This window comes from Apteryx mantelli, chromosome 3, assembly GCF_036417845.1.
Source record: "Apteryx mantelli isolate bAptMan1 chromosome 3, bAptMan1.hap1, whole genome shotgun sequence".
Lineage (NCBI taxonomy): Eukaryota > Metazoa > Chordata > Aves > Apterygiformes > Apterygidae > Apteryx > Apteryx mantelli.
Window position 1 is genome coordinate 44,088,108 of NC_089980.1, and position 19,668 is coordinate 44,107,775.

Consider the following 19,668-nt stretch of genomic DNA (forward strand, 5'->3'; position numbering starts at 1 on the left):
TTTTTATATATATTTATATATATTTATATATTACTTATAAATTTAACATTTATCTAATTTGCTTAATCTTCAGTTTAATGTAATGTATCTAATCTAATATTTATAAATTTATATGGATTGTAAATGTATACAAATTGTACGGATTAATATAAATTGTACCTATATACAACGCTGGCTGTTGGTTAGACGCACGCGTAGTTCGTGCCGCCTGCAGAGAAAGCGGCCCTGCTTTTCGCACTCGTGAAGGAGCGGTGACGGGCGGCGCGTCCCGGCTGCGGGCACCACTGCGCACGGCGGCTCCGCTCCCGCCGCCGAGCTGCAGGCTGGAAATGTCATTGCTGCTGTGAACTCCTCCGCAGGGGCAGGCTGCTAAGCCCCCTCACCTCACGGTACTTCGTCATTAGCTAACTACAGCTCAGTTAGTTGAACAGATTTTGAAAGGCCTGTGATGATAAAAGCTTTTCACACAACAGAAGGCTAGCACGTGTTTATAGATTATTTGTCATGAAGATTTTGGACACTAATGGAGCTGCCTTCTCCTCAAGGCTGAAACCCAGGGGCACACAGCTTGCTGTACAGACACAAATGCAGAATCTTAAGCTCAAAACAAACAGGGTACCACCAAGAGACAGGAATATTGTTAAGTGTAGTTTATAATTACCCAGTTGCTGTAAGGTATGTATATACATATATGAAGTTACAGCTAAAGGGACTGGGAGGAGGAAAGAATATGAACAGGAAACAAAACACTGACTATACAGAGGATCTTTTGGAAAAAGCACTTAAGTTGGGTAGGAGGTGGGGGGGAGGGGAAGGGCTGAACTATTACCTTGGCATTTACACATCTGCAAAGTTAAATGATGGTTGTTGCCAAGACTCACCAGGCACTAAGAAGCTACATGGTATGTGCAAGAGAAAAGCATTCGTCAGACTCCTCTTGGAATCAACAGCACCTGCAGCAGGAGATCTAAGCAAAGCACCATCTTACCCCTCATAGTCCCATTCCTGAGTGCATTAAAGGTCTTTCCCAGTTATTCTTGCTTCATGTCAATAAGCAATACATTGCTCTGAAAATGTTTTTATCATCACACTGCATAACAACTATCTCCCCAAAATACTTGAACCGGCATCAAGCCTGCTGTGGATCAACTGTGATTAGCTCAGAGTTGTAATGTAATCTTGGATGTGGGACAAGTGTTTGATGCCATCTCAAGACAGGTAACAATTCAGGGCATGACATCTGCAAGTGGGCATTCAGAAGAAGGAAAAAACTACAATGCAGCTAACCCAGGACTCAGGACTGTTTTTCATGCACTCAAGGAGTCTTTCCTAAGAGGTTCATTACATTTCATTGTACATTTCTTTTTATAAAGCAAGAGCTAGATATCTGGATTCCCTTAATCTAGCCCAAGTAACAATAAGAACGGTTCTTAGATTGTTGGGATATATCAGACATTGCTATCTTATTCATACACCATTTATAGCGACTCAAGTTTGATTCTCTTCCAAATCTATTTACAAGTTAAAGTTCTTTAGCTTTTTGTAAAGGAAGAATTTGTGCTCGGTTTGCATGCTCTACTAGAAGTTCATGCTTATCCCATCATCATACAAGGAAGTACTATTGTGTCTTTCAATAGCAATTCCCATCCAAGGACTTCGCCACTCTTTAATGTGAATTTAGGACTCACCTCACAAAACAAGTTCCATATATATCCATCTTCCTCACAGAACTCAGAGAAGCAGGATCAATCAAAGTCGCAGCAGTAGCACCACCAAAAAAAAAGAACTGAATCTCTCCTGGTAACCCCCATCCTTCTCTAGAGGCTGTGTCCACCTTAAACTATGTTTAGAGTCTGTAGAGGTTGCAAGCGCACACAACTGATACTAGTGAAGGTCCAACAGACCTGATAGTATCACTTACTCAAAAGGAGCAAGCCAACCAAGTGACTTGAGGCAGTGAATTCAAGAACAGCCCTTTTACCGGGCCTTCCTTCTTAGGGAAGAAAATGGTCTGCTCCAAAGAATCAAAGAAAAAGAGACTTACAGAAGTCATCTGCTATTTCCCTCTTTCCCAAAACTATGTCAACTATATCCAAACCCAGCATTTCTCAGTTCATGGATCCCCAAAAAGTTTCCAGTGGAGTAAAGACAGCACCTTTAGAAATTGTGTAGTACACTGCAGAGCACAGACTGAACTTCTTTGAAAGCAAAGTACTTCACACACTACATTTTTTTTGCAGGGTGGGAGGAAAACTCTTGATACTACAGATGTTTGCCTGATCTGTTCATACAGGCTTTTGGGGAAAAACGAACAAGCAAAAAACACACTTTCAGGAAGTCTTGTTACTGCAATTTTAAAATTCCATTACTTCTTGTCCTAGTCCCTTCCTCTTTGAAACAGCTTTTGATTTATTTGGAGACTCATGACTTCCTCAGTTTGTTTTTTTTTTGAAAGACAACTGGAATTGCTTAAATCTTTCCCACATGGGTGATGTTTCTTGGACCTCAGATTTTTTTGTTTTGTTTTGTTTTGCCAGTTGGTCTAAATCCATTTTGAGACACAGTCCTTTAGATCAGGCACAGCACTACTGCTGTTGAGTCTTACCAGTGCTGAGCAGACATGAAGAAACACCTAACACTACATATGACTTATCCTCATTTATGTATATAGATACCTACTTTTTTGCAGCAGCAGCGTATTGTCAGTGTAACACACTTTCCCATCCCTTTCTGTGTAACTGCTATCTGGCAAATTTGTTCACAGTCTGTATTTGACTGCTGTTACACAAGCATAGCAACTTATGTTTGTTCATACTGAATTGTATGGGGGGAGGGAAGAGAAAGACACATCTCCACTTTAAATCCTTTTACCACTACTGATTTGTGGTTGGTACAAAGTTTTGAACAGACCTTAGAGTAGTCTCACTTAGATTACCTTTCCACAGCTTCCTTATGAGAGACTATCAAAAAGTATACAAAAAGTTAAGATACCTACATTTTCTCCTAACTTCTCTATCAAAGTAACATTATTTTAGCATGTTTTGTTACTGACAAATAGAGCAGTGGAGTACTTTTATCATTCATCATCTTGTCTTCTACATGCTTATAAAAAGTTTTTTTAATGTGTGGATGGTGGAGAGTAAGAGAAAGAACTCAAGTTAAGCTCACAGGTCTACAATTCCTCATCTCTACCTTTCCCTTCTTTTCAAAGATACTAGAATACTGAAAATAGATGCTGTATCTTACTTGTCCTCTAATTCTCAGAGAATTGCAATAAATCTGAGATCACTCAAAGTATTCTAGGATTGATTTCACCTAGCCTAGTTATTTGAAAACATCTAATCTAAGTACTCTCTGATCCATTCTTTCAAAACTCTAGCCAGTGGCCTACTGTTTTGCTCCTTGGTCACCAGCATTGTATAAGCCATTTGATTAATATCAACCTTAATGAAGATTTAGGTAAAAAAACAGCACTGGTTTTCTTAGCTCATTTGCAGGTTACTGATATGCTATCCAATGGAAAATTAATTCTTTCCTGATCTTCCTCTGATTAGAGATGCACTGACTGAATGGTTGTTACCTTTAGTCTTACTTCATTTCATATATGTATGTACACATATAAACACACATCCTGAGTATGAAGGAACTGAATAATCTAGACTCATTCCCACTTTCTACATGCTCCCTGTGTTTAACTTGGAAGTCAATTAAAAGCTTGCAATTCAATTCATTTTCAGTCCTCTGTTATATTTTGTTATTTGTCTTCCAAATCTTCCTTTGCTTTTGGTCTGCCCCAAGAGGAAAGATCTGATTTAGGGCCAAACAGCTAGCACAATCATTTTAGACCCTATGAGGTTGATTTCTAGTCATTCACTGTGCAAGTAAATACCAGAAAGGATCCAGACCTTAGACCTCAGGAGACCACAGTATGAGAGGTATGGGTGTCCAGAAGGGCAACAGTTGGAACTTCACCTAACACTTTTGCATGTCTAGTCAGCAGCTCTGTATTCAATAATGGTTTTCCTGAGGAAGTCTACTTTTATCAGTGAAATGCTATGGCAAGTAAACAGTGTTACTACTTAGCATCTCTTCTTGGACCTTTACACCCTATACACCCACTGATAACAGTGGAAAAGTTTTAGTATACTGCTTATGTTCTTTATATTCTAGTGAAAAGGGGACACACTTAGCAGGCACACTGAAGAACTACTCTAACTAGGAGAAGCATTATTCTTTTCTACAGTATGTATAAACGCTGACATAACAAAATAAATATATTTAGCAAAACGAAAGAAGCAAAAAAGCACTGCAACATGGAAGAGATACACAGTAGAAGAATTTGCAGTCCTAGGTAACCAGAGTATTTTCCCCCCTACTCCACTTCAACAGAAAGGCCTTACACCAATGCCAGGATATTTCACAAACATTTTGTGGAACCCTCTTCTCACAGACACTCTAGAGAGCATATATTCACTAACAGAAAGACCCCATGTAGAAAATGGGTATTAAAAGGAGAAAAGGAAACCTCAAGATGTAATAGCTCCTTCACAAAAGAAACCTTACGCTAAGATTTTAAGAAAGTTGCCTAGCCCACAGATCAGATATTTCTTCATTCTTTAAGTCCTACCAATCAAAAAAAAAAAAAAAAAAAAAAAACACCACACTATCAGAATGTGCTGCTTTCTTAGGACAGCATCCTCCTTCATTTATCTCACTGCATTTTTAATGAGATCTTTCTTTAGAGGAAGAAAATAAAGAGGTGTGATTGTATCTACTGAATTACTGTTAGGGTAGCCACTGCTAACACAGGGCTGAAGAACTGGAATGTCTTTTATCAATTCTTGAACACACAAGTCTTTCAAATAAATTAAAAACAGTTAAACACTAAAACTGCTTAGAGCAATCAAAACATTAAGCAAACAGAGCCATTAAAATGAGGCAATCTGGGTTTTCTCGAAAATTCTAAGATAAATAGGAGAAAGACATTTGTCTCAGCGGTTGCACCAAGGAAGACTAATGCAGAAATGGGTTTATATTTTCCTCCTTAAACAGGAGAAACATAAAAACATGAAAGTACACATAAATGGCCAAAGTAATTACAGACCAGAAGGGTTTCCCCCATCCCATTTTCGCAGTGGCAAAACAGTCCTTTCCGTGTAACAGCCAAGTCAAAAGTATAGGCCACTGAAAACAGAACTTCATAGGCAATCCTTGATAGCGTGAGGCAAGTCTTGCTCAGCCTCTTAGGGATGACTGATTTGCTGTGAGGGTAGTATACACCACAGCTCAACAGCAATATTTTGTAAACAATAAAACAAAATGCTTCCCTCTGTGCCTTGTGGTTGCCTACAAATGCTGCCTTCCCACCCTGTCAACAGGACATTTCATTAATTCAAATAGCAGTACTTCTGAAGAGACCAAGGTTCTTCCCTGCTGCTGGCAAGAACTAAATGTGTAACTAAAGTCATTGCTAATAATTTCTGGATGTGCTGCTTCCCATTTCTAAAACATTTTATGCAAAAGCCTGAAGAAGGAACAAACTAAAGATGCTACATGAAAACAGCACTAGCTAGGAACTTCTAGATGATTTAATCTTCTCCATCCGTACCTAACAAAAAATGAGTCACGTTCTCATTTTCATTTCGCAGAAGCTCAGCTTACAATGCATTCAAGCACTGAAGGCTGACAGGGTCCATAACCACCCTTTGAAACAAGTGTTACCTCTACTGCCAGGGAAGCCTGGGATGGCTCCAGCTGCCATACAAAATTCAAGAGGAAAACGCACAATGGCATTTTTTTCTGGTATACCTCTACTGTCTGCTGGTGGAGATGACCAAGTTCTCAAATAGCTTGGGCCATTCTCTCTGCTGGCTGAAATATGGGAAAGCTGATGCACACACTTAAACATGTCATTCACCCAGGAAAGGGCAGCGATGCATACAAACTAATACATTATACGAACTGAGTAGGTCCCAAATGATCATGGAAACCTAGGTTTTGTATGTTAACCACCTAGCATGACACAAGTTTTTTTCTCCTGCAATCCCAGTTTTGCTTTGGAGATCAAGTTTCTGTACATTCATTTAAAGAATAAGATCCTTCTTTCAAATGCTGCTAGTTCGCAGCTCCAGCCTCCTCACAGAATCTCTCCTTCCAGATGTCCAGTCCACTCATCCAGCAGTAGTAAACCAAACACCATTAGGTTTGTTCTAGGCAGCGTACAGGCAAACCAGTCTGCAGTAGCAGTGTTTAGATAATATACTAGTTATCATCATAGTAAGAATCCTCCTCAGAGTTCTCGTTGTCACAACTGCTCATCGACAAGATGGAGTAGATGGAGGAAATGACAGTGTTGTCATTGTCCGTGGCTAGGTTCACCAACACATTCTGTTTCTCTGCATTCAAAACACATGGATAGAAAAATTAGCAGATGGCCACTCTACCCACACATACTGCTAAATTACTAGTTCTCTTTGAGACTTAAAGTCTCCTATTGTCACTTTGCAATAGGTTTTTCAAGCTGCATTGCATGTTTTTTTATTTTCAAATTTCAGCTTAAAAAAATTCCCAAGTTTTAATTTCCTACATGTCTTTTCCTGTTAAAATAGCCCCGGTGAGGAGACATTCTCCATCCCTTCACTGGTTGCACAATTAGTAATGGAAGTGGCTGGCTAATACAAGGGCCTTGCCAGTTAAGAAAGGGGGAAGGAACAAAAAGTGATAAGGGGCCCTCAAATTAGCAGTGTTTTTTTCAGGACACCCTTAAGGCCCCATCAAAACCTCCATACAGAGAACGCAAATTATCCCATGGTGTCTGTTATACTAAAGCTCATTATCTGACTGTGCTTCCCTAGTGCTACCTGCCTCATTGTTTCCTTTCCAGCCCATCTTACAGCTGGTTTCTTCTTAGGAATTCATGTCTAACTAGACATATGGCTACCCTTCACCTTAATCAAGAAGTTTCCATCACTGAATAAGACAACCACATGGAAGCAATTCATCCTTCCCCCTGAAGTGTATCATTGTGAAACTATATGATTTCCTATTAATAATCATTTTATATAATTAGAGCATCTATCACAAACAAGCAGGAAGACCACTGGTTTACCATATGGAAATGAAGTGGGTTCTAATGAAGGCACTACTTCATCCAACCACATTAGCTACCTGATGAGACACTTCAATAGTGCTATGGCATACTCTGCAGATGTGCATATTATGCAAGAGCAGTGTCAGTTCTGCAGAGGTGAAAGCAATCCATGAAGCAGTGCCGGACAGCCTCTGAGAAGTGTAGCATTTCCTGAGGGAATCAGACTGAGTTGGTTAAATAGGTGATGATTTCAGGTTAGAACTGACACTGTCTAGAGGTGTCATTCTATGTCACCATGGAGGATCTGAAATATTTCAAAAGCACCTTTCATTAGGAAGAACTTCAAAAGGCTTGACTTCGCAAATGAAAGAACATGCACTCACCTCTACAGGGGGAAAACACTGCAATTACTTAAGGGAACACAGTAATAGAAATTTGTTAGGGAGGGTATTAGGGAAAAACTTCTACATTTCAGCACCTAGATACCAGCGTTGAGTGCTCTAGAAACAAATTTGCAAGAGGGAAGGACACCAGGAATACCCCATATTGGAATTCTGCTTAGAGCCCTTACAGTCATGCAGTCTTTTAGCTACAACTAGGCAAGAGGTTGTGTGTAAGAGCCACAGTGGTGAATTCAACAACAGCTCACAAGGGAGATCAATGACCAGTTCAGCCATACACTTACATGACAGACCAGTGTTCCCTTTAGAGCTCTCCTACGTATATCTAACCCATGCAAGAGAATTCGGAGTTTCTCACTAGGCACTGCTCTGCTAAGTTTTCATACTGATGTAGTCAATGTTTCCATACTGATGTAGTCGATTGATTAAACTATCAGAAGGCATTTGGTAAATTTTTCAAGGCCCACTCCGTATAGTTTTACTTTTCTTTAGAGATCTCTTCAAAACAGCATAAACTTCAGCATAGTTAAGTCATCCCACTAGACTGTGGAATTCATACCAAAGCCTTTTTCCAGACTTTAAATTTACTGTTAAGCTAGTTGTACAGTATACCTTAAAATTATTTCCCAATCTTAATTTCTGATGAATCTACCAATAATGGATATTGAACCTCATACACAAATACAAGGACATTTTCCAATACTACTTCTTCATTCCTTGAGCATCTCCTTAGTATATAGGTGCCAAAGAAACTTCTACAAAATAAATGGAAAGAGAGATTGTACTCATCATGCCACATCCACCCACCTCTCACCTTTCCGCTCTCTGATAAGGGTGAGGCGACGGTCTTTCATTTCTACATCTAGTTTTTCTACCATCCTGTCAATGCAGTTGTCCAGCACCAGAGAGCGTGTCTTTGATGTAATCTCCTGCCTGCAGATAGGGCACTCCACTTTACGTTTCGTCCACTCATTAATACAGTAGGAGCAGAAGCTGTGTGCACAGTTCAGAGTGACTGCCTGTGAAATTCAAGGGAGGGATACTTATCAGAGCACACTCATGCTAGCACTGTAATGAAAAAAAAAAAGAAGTCAGAAAAGCATCATGAATACTTCCTATGAGGGAAAGGGTGGGGTGGGGGGGGGGGGGAGGGAGGGCAGGGGGAAGAAATGAAAGCCTCCTTCTTTAGCCTTCCTAAAATGAAAACCTCTGTCTTTAGCCTTCCTAGGAGTTAGACATGGCTACATAGAACAAACCTCCCAGGCCAGAGTACAGACAAATTTTACAGGCTAGTTAATGGATTCATAGCAACTTTGTGGGGAAGACAGGAAGAATACCATTATAAGGTTCCCCAGTTTGAGAAAGACAAATTATGGAAAAACTTAGATACTGCAGAACAACATCTTAAATTACTGAGAAAACAAAAAATAAAAATGCCAGATAGTTCTTAAGCCAACAGAACAAAGCTAACATGTCAGGTTTCCAGTAGTAGAAATGAATGCAATGAAACTGAAGTTCTAGCAAAACAGGAACAAAAATAGCAGCCTACATTTCAGGCATAGCCTGCACAATACTTCTAGAATCAACTGACAACAACTCTCTTTCTCAAGAAACAGAATTTATCTGAACAACACAGGTGGTTCAGAACTTGACTGAACATTGCATCTCCCTTCCTTTACTAACCTCTTCCTATATCTAGACCAGAAGCAGTCTAATCTCAGCCAACATAAAGCAAGGTCTACTACAAAATGACTTTTCCCAGAGCAGGCTATCGGCAACAACTCAGAGCACCAGTTCAAAGTACACACTTAACTGCTGCAAGCCTGCATACGACTTAGGAGTAAGCAGTCATCTCTGTGTAGGTAGAGACATTAAAGCAGAACTTGCTACCCAGAAGAGGAGTTAGGGTAGAGGGACTGGGATTCTGGGCCAGACCTTACCCAAGGGTCACCTGTTGAGATTGTTAATCTATCGAACTAAAGGAACGAGTCTGACTATTGCTTTAACAGAGCTAATGAAAGATTCTTAAGTTTTTTCCTTCCTTTACTGGCAAAGCCATACTGGTTTAAACATACCTCGATAAAGTGCTCAGAACAGATTGTGCACTGTAGCTCATTCTCCAACACGTCATTCATCTGATTCAACACCTCTTCTTTCTGAGCTCTCACCTTTTCCTTCTCCTCCTAGAGGAAAAGCACATATAGCCACATATTGACAAAGAACAAGGTTTTACTTAACATAATATTGGGGTTGAGGGAAAAAGGTAGTGCAAGGAGAAAAGCACACAACTGCAAGTCCTCTCATGTCAAGTCTGCATCTATTATACATGCAGATCTGAAACCTTTCTCCTCTTTGCAATCACAGGCAGTACTGAGAATACCCCCATCCATTGTAGAGAACTTACAAGCAAAAGCAGCAACCATTACCAAAGTTCCCTTTAGCCTAAAGGAGCTACAAATCGGATTAATCTTTTCAAAATCTCTTTCAGCCTCTTACTGGGATGAGTATGGCTTAAGTCAAAAGAACAATTTGTTTGATGTCTGATGTAAAGAGCAGAATACTCAACTAGCCAAAATACCTTAAAAATAATTTTAAAAAGTAACCCTGAGAATTTAAAATGTTTCTTTGCATTTAACTGCCTAATAAAATCTCGTTTGGAGTTAAATTAGGCTTCTAGAGACCTGCTCTACCTTCTAAAAATAATGAAGGAATTCTTCCAACTGAAGCTATACTTGAAACAACAATATAGTTGCAAAGGAGATAAAACCCAAAGCAAACCACCAGAGATGGGAAACGAGATAATTTTCAAGAGTAAGACACAGCAAAGCATCCCCTTAATTATTTTCCACTCATCACCTTGTGCCAAGGGCAGGAAGAAGCATGGCTTATTTCATTCATTATTGAAATTCCATGTTTCAGTCCCTTTTAGGACTGCTGGAACAAACTAGTTTTAATAGAGTGCGCACTAACTGAAAATGAAGCACCCCACATTTCAAATACACTCAGCTTATCTATTTTTAAAGGGGGGGTGGAATGGGTCCACTTCTCTTGCACAATACACAGTTTAGGTGCTCTGTGCTTTCTTTGAGATTGAGAAATATCTGATCATGACTGTTTAGTACTACTTTATAAACAGATCTTTAGTGCAAGGTATTATCCCCCTGCCCAGCCCCGGCAAACACACACACCTGTGGAAACCAGACAGTTGCCATCTCAAAATATCAATAGGACTTTTTCACTACAGGAGGCAATCCACAGCCAAGGCAAATGTCAAATAAACCATTTCCTCTGCTGCAGCATACTGATTTTCACTTATGAATGAAACTGAGAATTCAATTTTATTCCTTACCTTGGTTTCTTCCAGTTCTTTATTCTTGGCTCGAATTATCTCCTCAAAGTCTTTTTTACTACGGCTCAGTTCTTCCATCAAAGCACGATGCTGTAACAATACCATCCGAGAAATAAGAATGTGATTATAAGCTATCCTATTAAATATATATAGCTTTAATCATGAGGCTCCGCATACTCATTTCTGCTAATCCTCCCCTAAAAAAAGCAATGTACGCCTGTACAAATTGGGGTGTTAAGTTAGAAGTACTTTAGCCTTCACTTAAAAGCAGACAGTTATTTATGACCTTCCCAATGCCATGGCACTTTACACTCCCTCTCCTAGGTCATTCTTTTTCTGTGCAACATCGGTAATCTCCTCTTTTGCTGTGCCACAAAAGAAGAGTAAACTCCCACAGTTCTACAAGATAAATTAAGCAAGACATATATGCCATGCAATCATGCATGAAGGGAAAAAGGCATAAAGCATACAGCAAATAAGCTCACACTGTTAATGATAAAACTCATTATGGAACACAAGAGTAAAAAATCAAATTTGACAATGAGTGGCACGTATGAGGCACTGTCAATGCCATTGAAGAACTAACCTGTCTACCAGTGGGATAATGATTTCTCTTACCAGCATTTCCAAACTTCTGATATAACAGTTCCCTAAGGATAATCAGGATAGACTTACTGTATTTTGTGTACCTTTAATTAGAGTTGGAGCTTACACAACACTGGGCTCTACCAGAAACACTAATAATTAGAAACTAGTTTAACTAGTTGAGAGAAATCTTAAAAAAATGATAGGAAATTTGGATTCTGCTTTTAGTACTCAAATAACCTAAGAGTTTTGATCTGGCAACATTGCCATACTTAGTCTCTATGTGCCAAGGCAACCTCAGTTTCATGAGCATGTAAGACATCTATAATGAAAACAGGCAGATACATATGGAAACTCTGAAGATCCTCATCCTCAACCCCACTGGAGATTATTCCTCATTACCACACACACACTACGGCATTAGGGAAAATCTGCAAAGACGAAGCAGACAACCAATCCATAACCATCAGAGCCACATGCAGAAGCACTCAAAGCACAAAAGGCTTTTGGCTATAAGGAGAACTTAAGAATGTTCTACCCAGACCCAGGATGTTCCAAGCGCTACCCATCCTGCAATCTCTGCCTTGCCTTCACTCCATGCCTTGCTCTGACCTCCTTTCTTCCGAGCACTGCCTTTCACTTCCCCCTTTACTTTTCTTTTTTAAGCACCACCCTACAACTGCAGAATTAATGACACTGGCTGCTATCGCTATGTTCTGGCTGCAAGCGTTCTCTCATCTTGGCATATCTACCTAAATTGTAAACATCTCAAAACAAGGCTTGAGCCCCTGATACTGTGTACAGTAACACAATAAGTTTGCAAAAATCAGTGTACTTATTACTCTAGTCATTCAGTACAAACCTTTCAGTATTAATGAACAGCTAACTGCAGCGCTTAACCCCACTTTCAGAGCCTGTCTTAGCAGGCCACTCTGCTTTGAGAGACATGTTAAAAGTCAGGCTAGCAACTCTACTTGTTGGAGAACATCTGCAGTTTGTTTTGCCTTTCAGTTATGTTTTACTGTCACCATTTTGAGTGCATCCGATACGCTTGAGTATCAAGGGGTATTTGATACATATGGACCACAAAAACCTGACACTGTAGGCAGAGTTGGCTGAAATTCTTTTAGAATTAGATTTCCAAAATGAAACCTAGGAAACCTACGTATGTGGCAATCTTTCAAAAATGCTCCTAACCAAGAGTGAAAAATTTTCCTTTGATTAAAAATACCAACATAAGCTCTCCAAAACAGGTACCCAGCATACAGACTTCACCATGAAAAACACACCAGCATAAGGAGCAAATTCAAATAAACGTCATTACAGCTACTTAATGCTGTCAATCTGAGTACATGCTCTCGTGTTATTTGCTGGCAAATAGCGATTCCCAAAAAGAAAGGTCTGCCACTTTCACAGAAATTTGCTCTGTAGATGAAAACCATGCCAGTCTGCAGCTGAGGCACATTCCTAGTGTTCTACCAAGAGGGCACAACAGTAGGAAAGAGTTAAGCATCTCAGCTTACACAGCTAGACCAAGCCTAGACTTGTAACTACTTGCCTCCTGTAGGACCTGGGCCAGTTGCTCCTTCAGATTCTCTTCCCCATGTTGCCACTTTACTCCCTGAAAAAACAAAATAAGACTTCTTTTGCTGGAAGAAAGTTTTTGAATTAAAAAAATAAACAAAAAATAAAAAAGACTTGCAGAAGGCAATGGATAGAAAATGACTACTTTACACTCTCTCTTTGGAGGATATGCTTAAAGAAACACCACTAGCATTCAGTGAACTCCTAAGAAGTCCCACTCTAGTCTTTCATGGGTGCTATAGAAATTAGGGATATCATTTATTGCAATGAGTTAAAATGGATATATCATACAGAATTGCATACTTGGAACACCTCCAAATTATTCTAATAATAATTAGCACACTAAGCACACTACTCCAGACTTCCTTTACTTCTGATACAGCTACCTTACCTTAAGCAGCAGGCTTCAACAGAAGCAACTGATAACTCCAAGACAAATTCCTCACTACTTTTAAACTGTTTTGAATAAACTCAAATAGAAAGGTAAACTTTTAGTTTGTTCTCCCGAAGAGTTAGTTATCAGTATATACATGCTGCTTGAAGACACTTGCAGATTGTAAACGAGGAGTTTTTGCAAGTAAGAAAAAAATTCCTTCCCCTAAGCAATTTGAATTAAAAGATTAAGCATATAGTGATTCACTTGCTTGTAAAGAGAATGAATTTCCCATGTGGATTTTGCCTTGATACTTGTCTTCTCTGTAAACACAGGAAACCAGTCAGATTTTTAATTTGATACAGAAGACTAGCTTTCTGACTAAAAGAAATCTTTTACAATCCTGCTGTAATGAAACTCTTTTAAAGCTGAGAAGTTTTGCACCTTTGTCCTGATCGCTTGCGCAGCCCCATCCTTCCTGCCTCTACACATTCTTTTGGTACACATGCTTGGAAGTGCAATACTTCTATAACGGTTTTAACAGGAATAATTCACACCAACATTATTAAATTTATTACTGTACTGTTCAAGAACTCATTTTGGATCAAAGCCTTATATTAGTCATTCCATAAAAGACAGAACACACGGACTGAAAAGATTATCACCGTTATACCTCTAGTTTCTGCTGCTCTTTAGAGAATGTCTTCTCCAGCTCTTCCACCTGTTGCTGATGCTGCTCTTGTTCTAGGCACAACTGGTCCTGCAGCTCCTGCAGCTCCTGTTCCATTGCCAGGATCTCCTTCCGAGCACATTTCCTGCGCTTCTGCTTCACATTCAGAACTGCTGTCTGCTTCTCCTGCACTTTGACTTTCAGCTTCATTATATCTACCAGAGTTTTCCTCAGCATTTCCAAGCCAGTCCAAGACTGTGCAAGACCACAGCCTTTCTGGTCCTTATGGGTGACAGATACAGCTTTCTCAGAGTGCACAGGACCACTACGCTCCTCACTTGGTCCAGGAGAAGGTAGCTTGACATCCATCTTCCCTGTTATCTGTTTGGCCTGTTCTACCCTTTCCCATGACTTACCCAAAGGTTCACTGTCACAAGATACTCTGTCTCTCTTGGATCTGGAATCCGAAGGGCCTTCTGATCCAGATATTTCCGACTCTTCCAAACTAAATTTACGTTTAGTTCTCAAACTCTTAGTTTTCCCCAGGTCATTTCTTTGGGCTAGGAAGGGTCTGATTTTCTCCCATTCCTCCTTGATTACTTCATACTCATATTCAGCAGTCTCTCTGTTTTCCAAAGGCACTCCTAACTGGATATGGTCTCCTTCAGCTATAGGATAGGCTTTTAAGGGATCCAGGCGCTGTTTATTAAGCCAGACTCCATTTAGACTCTGCAAATGGACAGAAACCAACAAGATTCAACATACAGTTATACAGAGTCCTCAACAAGTTATTTCTGACTGCTGTGAACATATCTGGTCTCTTCAGTGTTGCAGTCAGAACAAGATACCTCTTTAAACAGTTCTTGGAATATCCAATTTGTTGACTTAGTGTCCCATTTCTTACAGTCATTACATTATATTATTTACTATGTATTATTACTGCATTACAGATTTTGTGTACAGCCACTAAGAATAAGATGAACATAAGCAGTTGCGCAGAAGGAAAAGAATGAACTCTAAGGGGAAAAAAAAACACCCAAAAGCTTCAGGGAAAATATTAACTAAACAACAAAAAAGACTCCACAATAGATCATTGACAAGAATATAGAACACTGCAGTAATTATTCTTGACAATTAATGTCACCTGAAATCCAAGAAGAAACTAGAAAAGAAAATGGAACACAGTTTACACTGCTCAAAGAAAAAAAAAGGGGGGGGGGATGAAACAGTGCTCCATAAATACAAGGAGAATGTAAAAAAGAAGGGAAAAAGGTCTTCTGGATACAACGTTCAAAGCAGAAAAGAGGTTGTTACATTAGGCACTAGAAGAAATAGTTTCAAAAAAACAGTAAAACTGAACTGTGCTCAAGATGAACTACAGAACCATTAGCAACTGACATATTCCAAATATATTCAGTAAGACAACTTGGTAAAATGGTAGCTGCGATAATCCAGAAACACTGATAGTTAATCTACCATAGATGTTTCCGATCATGTAAAAACCGAAAGTTTTCAAGTTTCATACATCTACTGGAACAGACCCTTGTTTAAGAGAAGTGTAATTGTGTAATTTTAATAGTAGCCACTCTATTCCTTCTGGACTTATCTGTTGTTGACCCACAAATGCTTTAAAAGCTGGATGACTTGTTCAACACTGACTGTTCTTTCAGTGTTCTTTTCAAGTAAGTTAATGGATTTTTTTGTTTTGTTTCGTTTTTTTACATTTTCTGCCTGAATGAGAAAGTGGAAAGACCATGATATAAAAATCAGATCACTACTGAAGTCAAAATGAAAGCTAGTTGAGGACTCTTGATCTCAACACCTGGCTCTAATCAGCTGAAAAGAAATTCCAGAAGAAACTCCTTTGACTGAACAGTGCATGAAGCATGGTTTTTCTAACATTAGATTCTCATGATAATTCCTGCCAAAATTCTTTTTCTTTCTTTTTTCTTTTTCAAGAATGTAACACAAAGCAGGTTCACAGACTGCAAAATGCCCTGGGCAAGACTGTAATTGCCTGAAAACCACTAGACCAAGAGATAAATTTACATATGGAAAGCAGTAAGCTTTGTATCCCAATTGCAGCAGACTGAAGTTTCCTGCTACAAGCACACAACAGGAGAGACATTCTCAAGGGACTTCTATCATTTTTATACCCTATTATATCATAACTCATACATCGTTTGAACTCAAACAAGACATTCTCTTTAATACATCTCAGAATACAAAGTCTCCAATACATCTCTGTACCTTGTTATCCTTAACAGTCCACTGCCCTTCTGCATTTTGCTGGAAAACACAGTGCTTACGAGAGATCATCAAGGGACAGGTTTTTGACACCAGCTGGTAGGTGAGATCTAATCCTCGGCCTACAGATACCTAAAAATAAAGTAGTTTAGTAATTGCAATCAGCAACAGCACAGTAAATTCAGCCTATATGGTCTGAATTTAAGTATAGCAGAAATCTTTCTTTTATAGCTGCTTCCCTATAGAGTTAGGATAATATGATGATTTATCAGAGTTCTTCACAAAACCTCCTACATTTTTTCATTTAAATTCAAGAGCAGATAGAAAATGGGAAACCTCCAAAGAAGTCTGAAGAATTCTCATTCTTTCCCCTTGAGGAACATTTGCTAGCTCTAAGGCAGATTTCAGCCTTGGTTTCATGGAAATTTTTCTCAGCAGCAAAGCCAGTCAAAGCAGTTCTCACTCCATCCATCCTCCCATCATATTCATTACCTAATGAAACACCATTTCTTCAAACCAGTACAATTGTTTGTTGGCCTCACAGAGCAACAAACTAATCAAGATTACTTCTTACTCTCTTTCACTAGTTGCATCTGTTCAACTGTTGTAAACAGTACAGAAGCAGAAAAAGCAGCCTAGAATACTGCTACCAAAAAGTGTACATGTAACCATGCCCTAAGCTTGCAATACCTTTTTAAATCACACCATCAATCTTAGGGCTTAGAAACTAAGCCACATGCAATTCATAACCACTAGCGAGAGTGATTTAAATAATCTGATTAGAATCTCATAGTATCTCCCAGAAGAAGAATGGACAGAATTTGTAATGGTACAGCTTCACAATATTTTATTAAAAAATATGATCTAATTACAGGTTGCCGTTTAAAGCATGGCTCTGCTCACCCTTCTCCTCTGCCTCCTTTGCATGATCTGATAGTCACACACACATTTCTTATTCATTTGTGTGTTGCAAGGAAGTAATTTATTTTAAAAAGGACAAGTTTTCAGTCAGCTTACCGTGTAATTAGACAACTGCACGAATCCAATGCAATAGATACAACAAGAACATGCAGCCAGAAAGAACATGGCAATATACCATTTAACAGAAGCCCACAGCTAAATCAGACTAGGCATATTATAAAAGTACACCCTAGTTTGTATGTCTTAGATGAAGACTGCTCCATTTTCCCCCCTGCAGTCCCAACCCATTTACATCACACCTTCCAATTCTTACAAGATGACAAGATCCTGCAGCCAAGGAAAGTTAATTTACTACATGTTACCTGAAACAGTCCCATCCTTTGAGTTTAAAGCAAGGACTCAAATTCCCACATCATAACTAAATGCAAGGAAGCAAACTAAGGTTATGAAAGCAAACTGAACCATGGAATTCCCTACCTCTTAAATGCTTCATATCTATTAATGTTCTGTTAACGTGGATCACGTTAGTAAGATGAAGACCTTCCCCTCTGCCCCATGCAGCTCCCTCCATGACAGCAAGAACTTCAGGTGGATTCACTTATACACTCAGCTTTGCTTTTGTCTGTGCAGTTATAACAGAAATGCCTAACCCACATCAACTATTTTTAGTGCTTGGTCATGCACATCTTGTGGCCTAAAGTGCCAATACAACCAAGACGGCCTAGGGCCAATCACAAAACTTCCCCTTGCTAAAGTTCATTGAGCAAACAGCCATGGGGGGTTCAGACATTACCACTCGTCTGCTGGAGTTCATCACTGTCACAACATAATGCACCCTCCCACCTCAGCAATATAGCTTGACACCACCATTTACATCCCTAGGGAAAGCAATTTGTGCTAACATGCCAGACTGCAAGCTGGTAAGCCTTAAGCACCAGCCAAACATTTCCTCTATTGCCTGTGAGAGGGATAGCAACACTATGCCAATAACCAGGGTAAAAACACCTTGAACAAGATCTCCACACAATTACCAGAACTCTTATTGCAAGTTTTGCATCTCTACTACTCAATTCCTTAGCTGAGCATACTGACACCCTTGCTGGCTTCAAATCCAAGAGCGAAAGTAACAGATCTATACATCTGCTTAAAGACTTGCCTAGCACTGACAGATGAATTGGCAAGGATACCTTTTGCAATGCATAAGCACAAAGGAATTGAGTGTAGTTTGAACCCACAACATTTAACTGCCTGCCTTCGACCATTAGACCCGCAATCCTCTTGTAGCACCCAATCCTCAATACAGTAATTTGCCATCTGAGTTTAAGGGTAAAAAGACCTGCTTGGGCTTTTTAATTAGAAAAAAATATGATAACAGAAGAAAAGCTTATACCTATACCGTTCTGAAATATAACTGAAATGGCTGAAAGTACTAGCCTTGTTTACACTTGAATAACTTAGCCACAAAAACTAAGTATGTTACATACTGTTAACTTTGCCAGAGCATCACAGTATTAATTAGGCTAAGGACTTCTTTTTTTTTTCTTACATTACCATCATCACACAAACAACTTCTACTTAAATATGACATCATGTTAAAAAAAGATAGTATCCGAAGGCATAGCAAATCAAGTTTAAACAGCTGATCTCAAAAGCAGCACCCTGCTTTCTGCACCCTTGAAAGTTACTAGCATTGGAATAAACTGGCTGTAATCTGGGCGGGGGGAGGCTGGTCTTTAAGAAAGCAGGGGAATACTGAGCAATGCTTCATCAAGCCTGCTTTAGGGGAAATAATTTATAAATTCGGATTAATGGCCTGCTCTTCTGAATATTAATTAACAACTGCCGCTCATTAACCGAGGTAACTTTTTTTTCCTCCCCCCTAGAAAGAGCATTAACGAGTTACAAGGCTCCCAAACCGGCGCACGACCCCAGCCGGCCACCCGCCCCCAGCCGGGGCTCAGCGAGAGGCGGCCGCGGCGGGGTCCAAGGAAGCGGGGCCGTTACCACCCCTCGCCCCGGCGGCGCAGCGCTGGCGAGGGCCGTGCCTCGGGCGCCGTCCGCCCCCGCGGCGGAGCCCAAGGACGGGGCGGGCCCCGCGGCCCGGCGCCCCGACTGACCTCGGTGCCGGCCTCCAGCAGGAGCCAGTCGCCGCTCGCCCCCACCCGGCGGAGGCACCAGGCCAGGCGCGAGGCCCCGCGCGCCGCCATGGCGCCCGCCCTCCCGCCGCGGCAGGCAGGAGCAATCGCTACTGAGGCGGCGGCGGCGTCTACCCGCTCCCGGCCGCGGCGCTCTCGCGAGACACGAACCCTCCCAGAGCCATGGCGGCGGCGCGCCGCCCAGCAGCCCGGCTAATCGAGCCCAGAGAGCGAGGGGGGGGTAATGCGCATGCGCCCTGAGGGCGGTGGCGGTTGGGGCGGTGTTGCTGGGGGGATGGCGGTTCCTTGTGGG

The 19,668-nt window shown here is 40.4% G+C and overlaps 1 protein-coding gene across 3 annotated transcripts; it reads right to left on the minus strand.

The window, feature by feature from the left end:
* Window positions 1–635: 635 nt before the first annotated feature.
* On the minus strand, window positions 636–19,439 carry RNF8 (ring finger protein 8). 3 transcript variants are annotated; one of them, XM_067293201.1, is made up of 8 exons: window positions 19,338–19,439; window positions 16,303–16,431; window positions 14,056–14,781; window positions 12,984–13,046; window positions 10,841–10,930; window positions 9,567–9,674; window positions 8,306–8,510; window positions 636–6,395 (listed from the first exon to the last, which is right to left on the minus strand). In XM_067293201.1, the coding sequence occupies exons 1-8, from the start codon at window positions 19,425–19,427 to the stop codon at window positions 6,262–6,264; spliced, it is 1,545 nt and encodes a 514-aa protein (XP_067149302.1). In that variant the 5' UTR covers window positions 19,428–19,439; the 3' UTR covers window positions 636–6,261. The 3 variants fall into 3 exon arrangements, with proteins under 3 accessions (XP_067149302.1, XP_067149303.1, XP_067149304.1); XM_067293203.1 differs by having other exon boundaries at window positions 6,276–6,395; window positions 8,299–8,510; XM_067293202.1 differs by lacking the exon at window positions 12,984–13,046.
* Window positions 19,440–19,668: the final 229 nt, after the last annotated feature.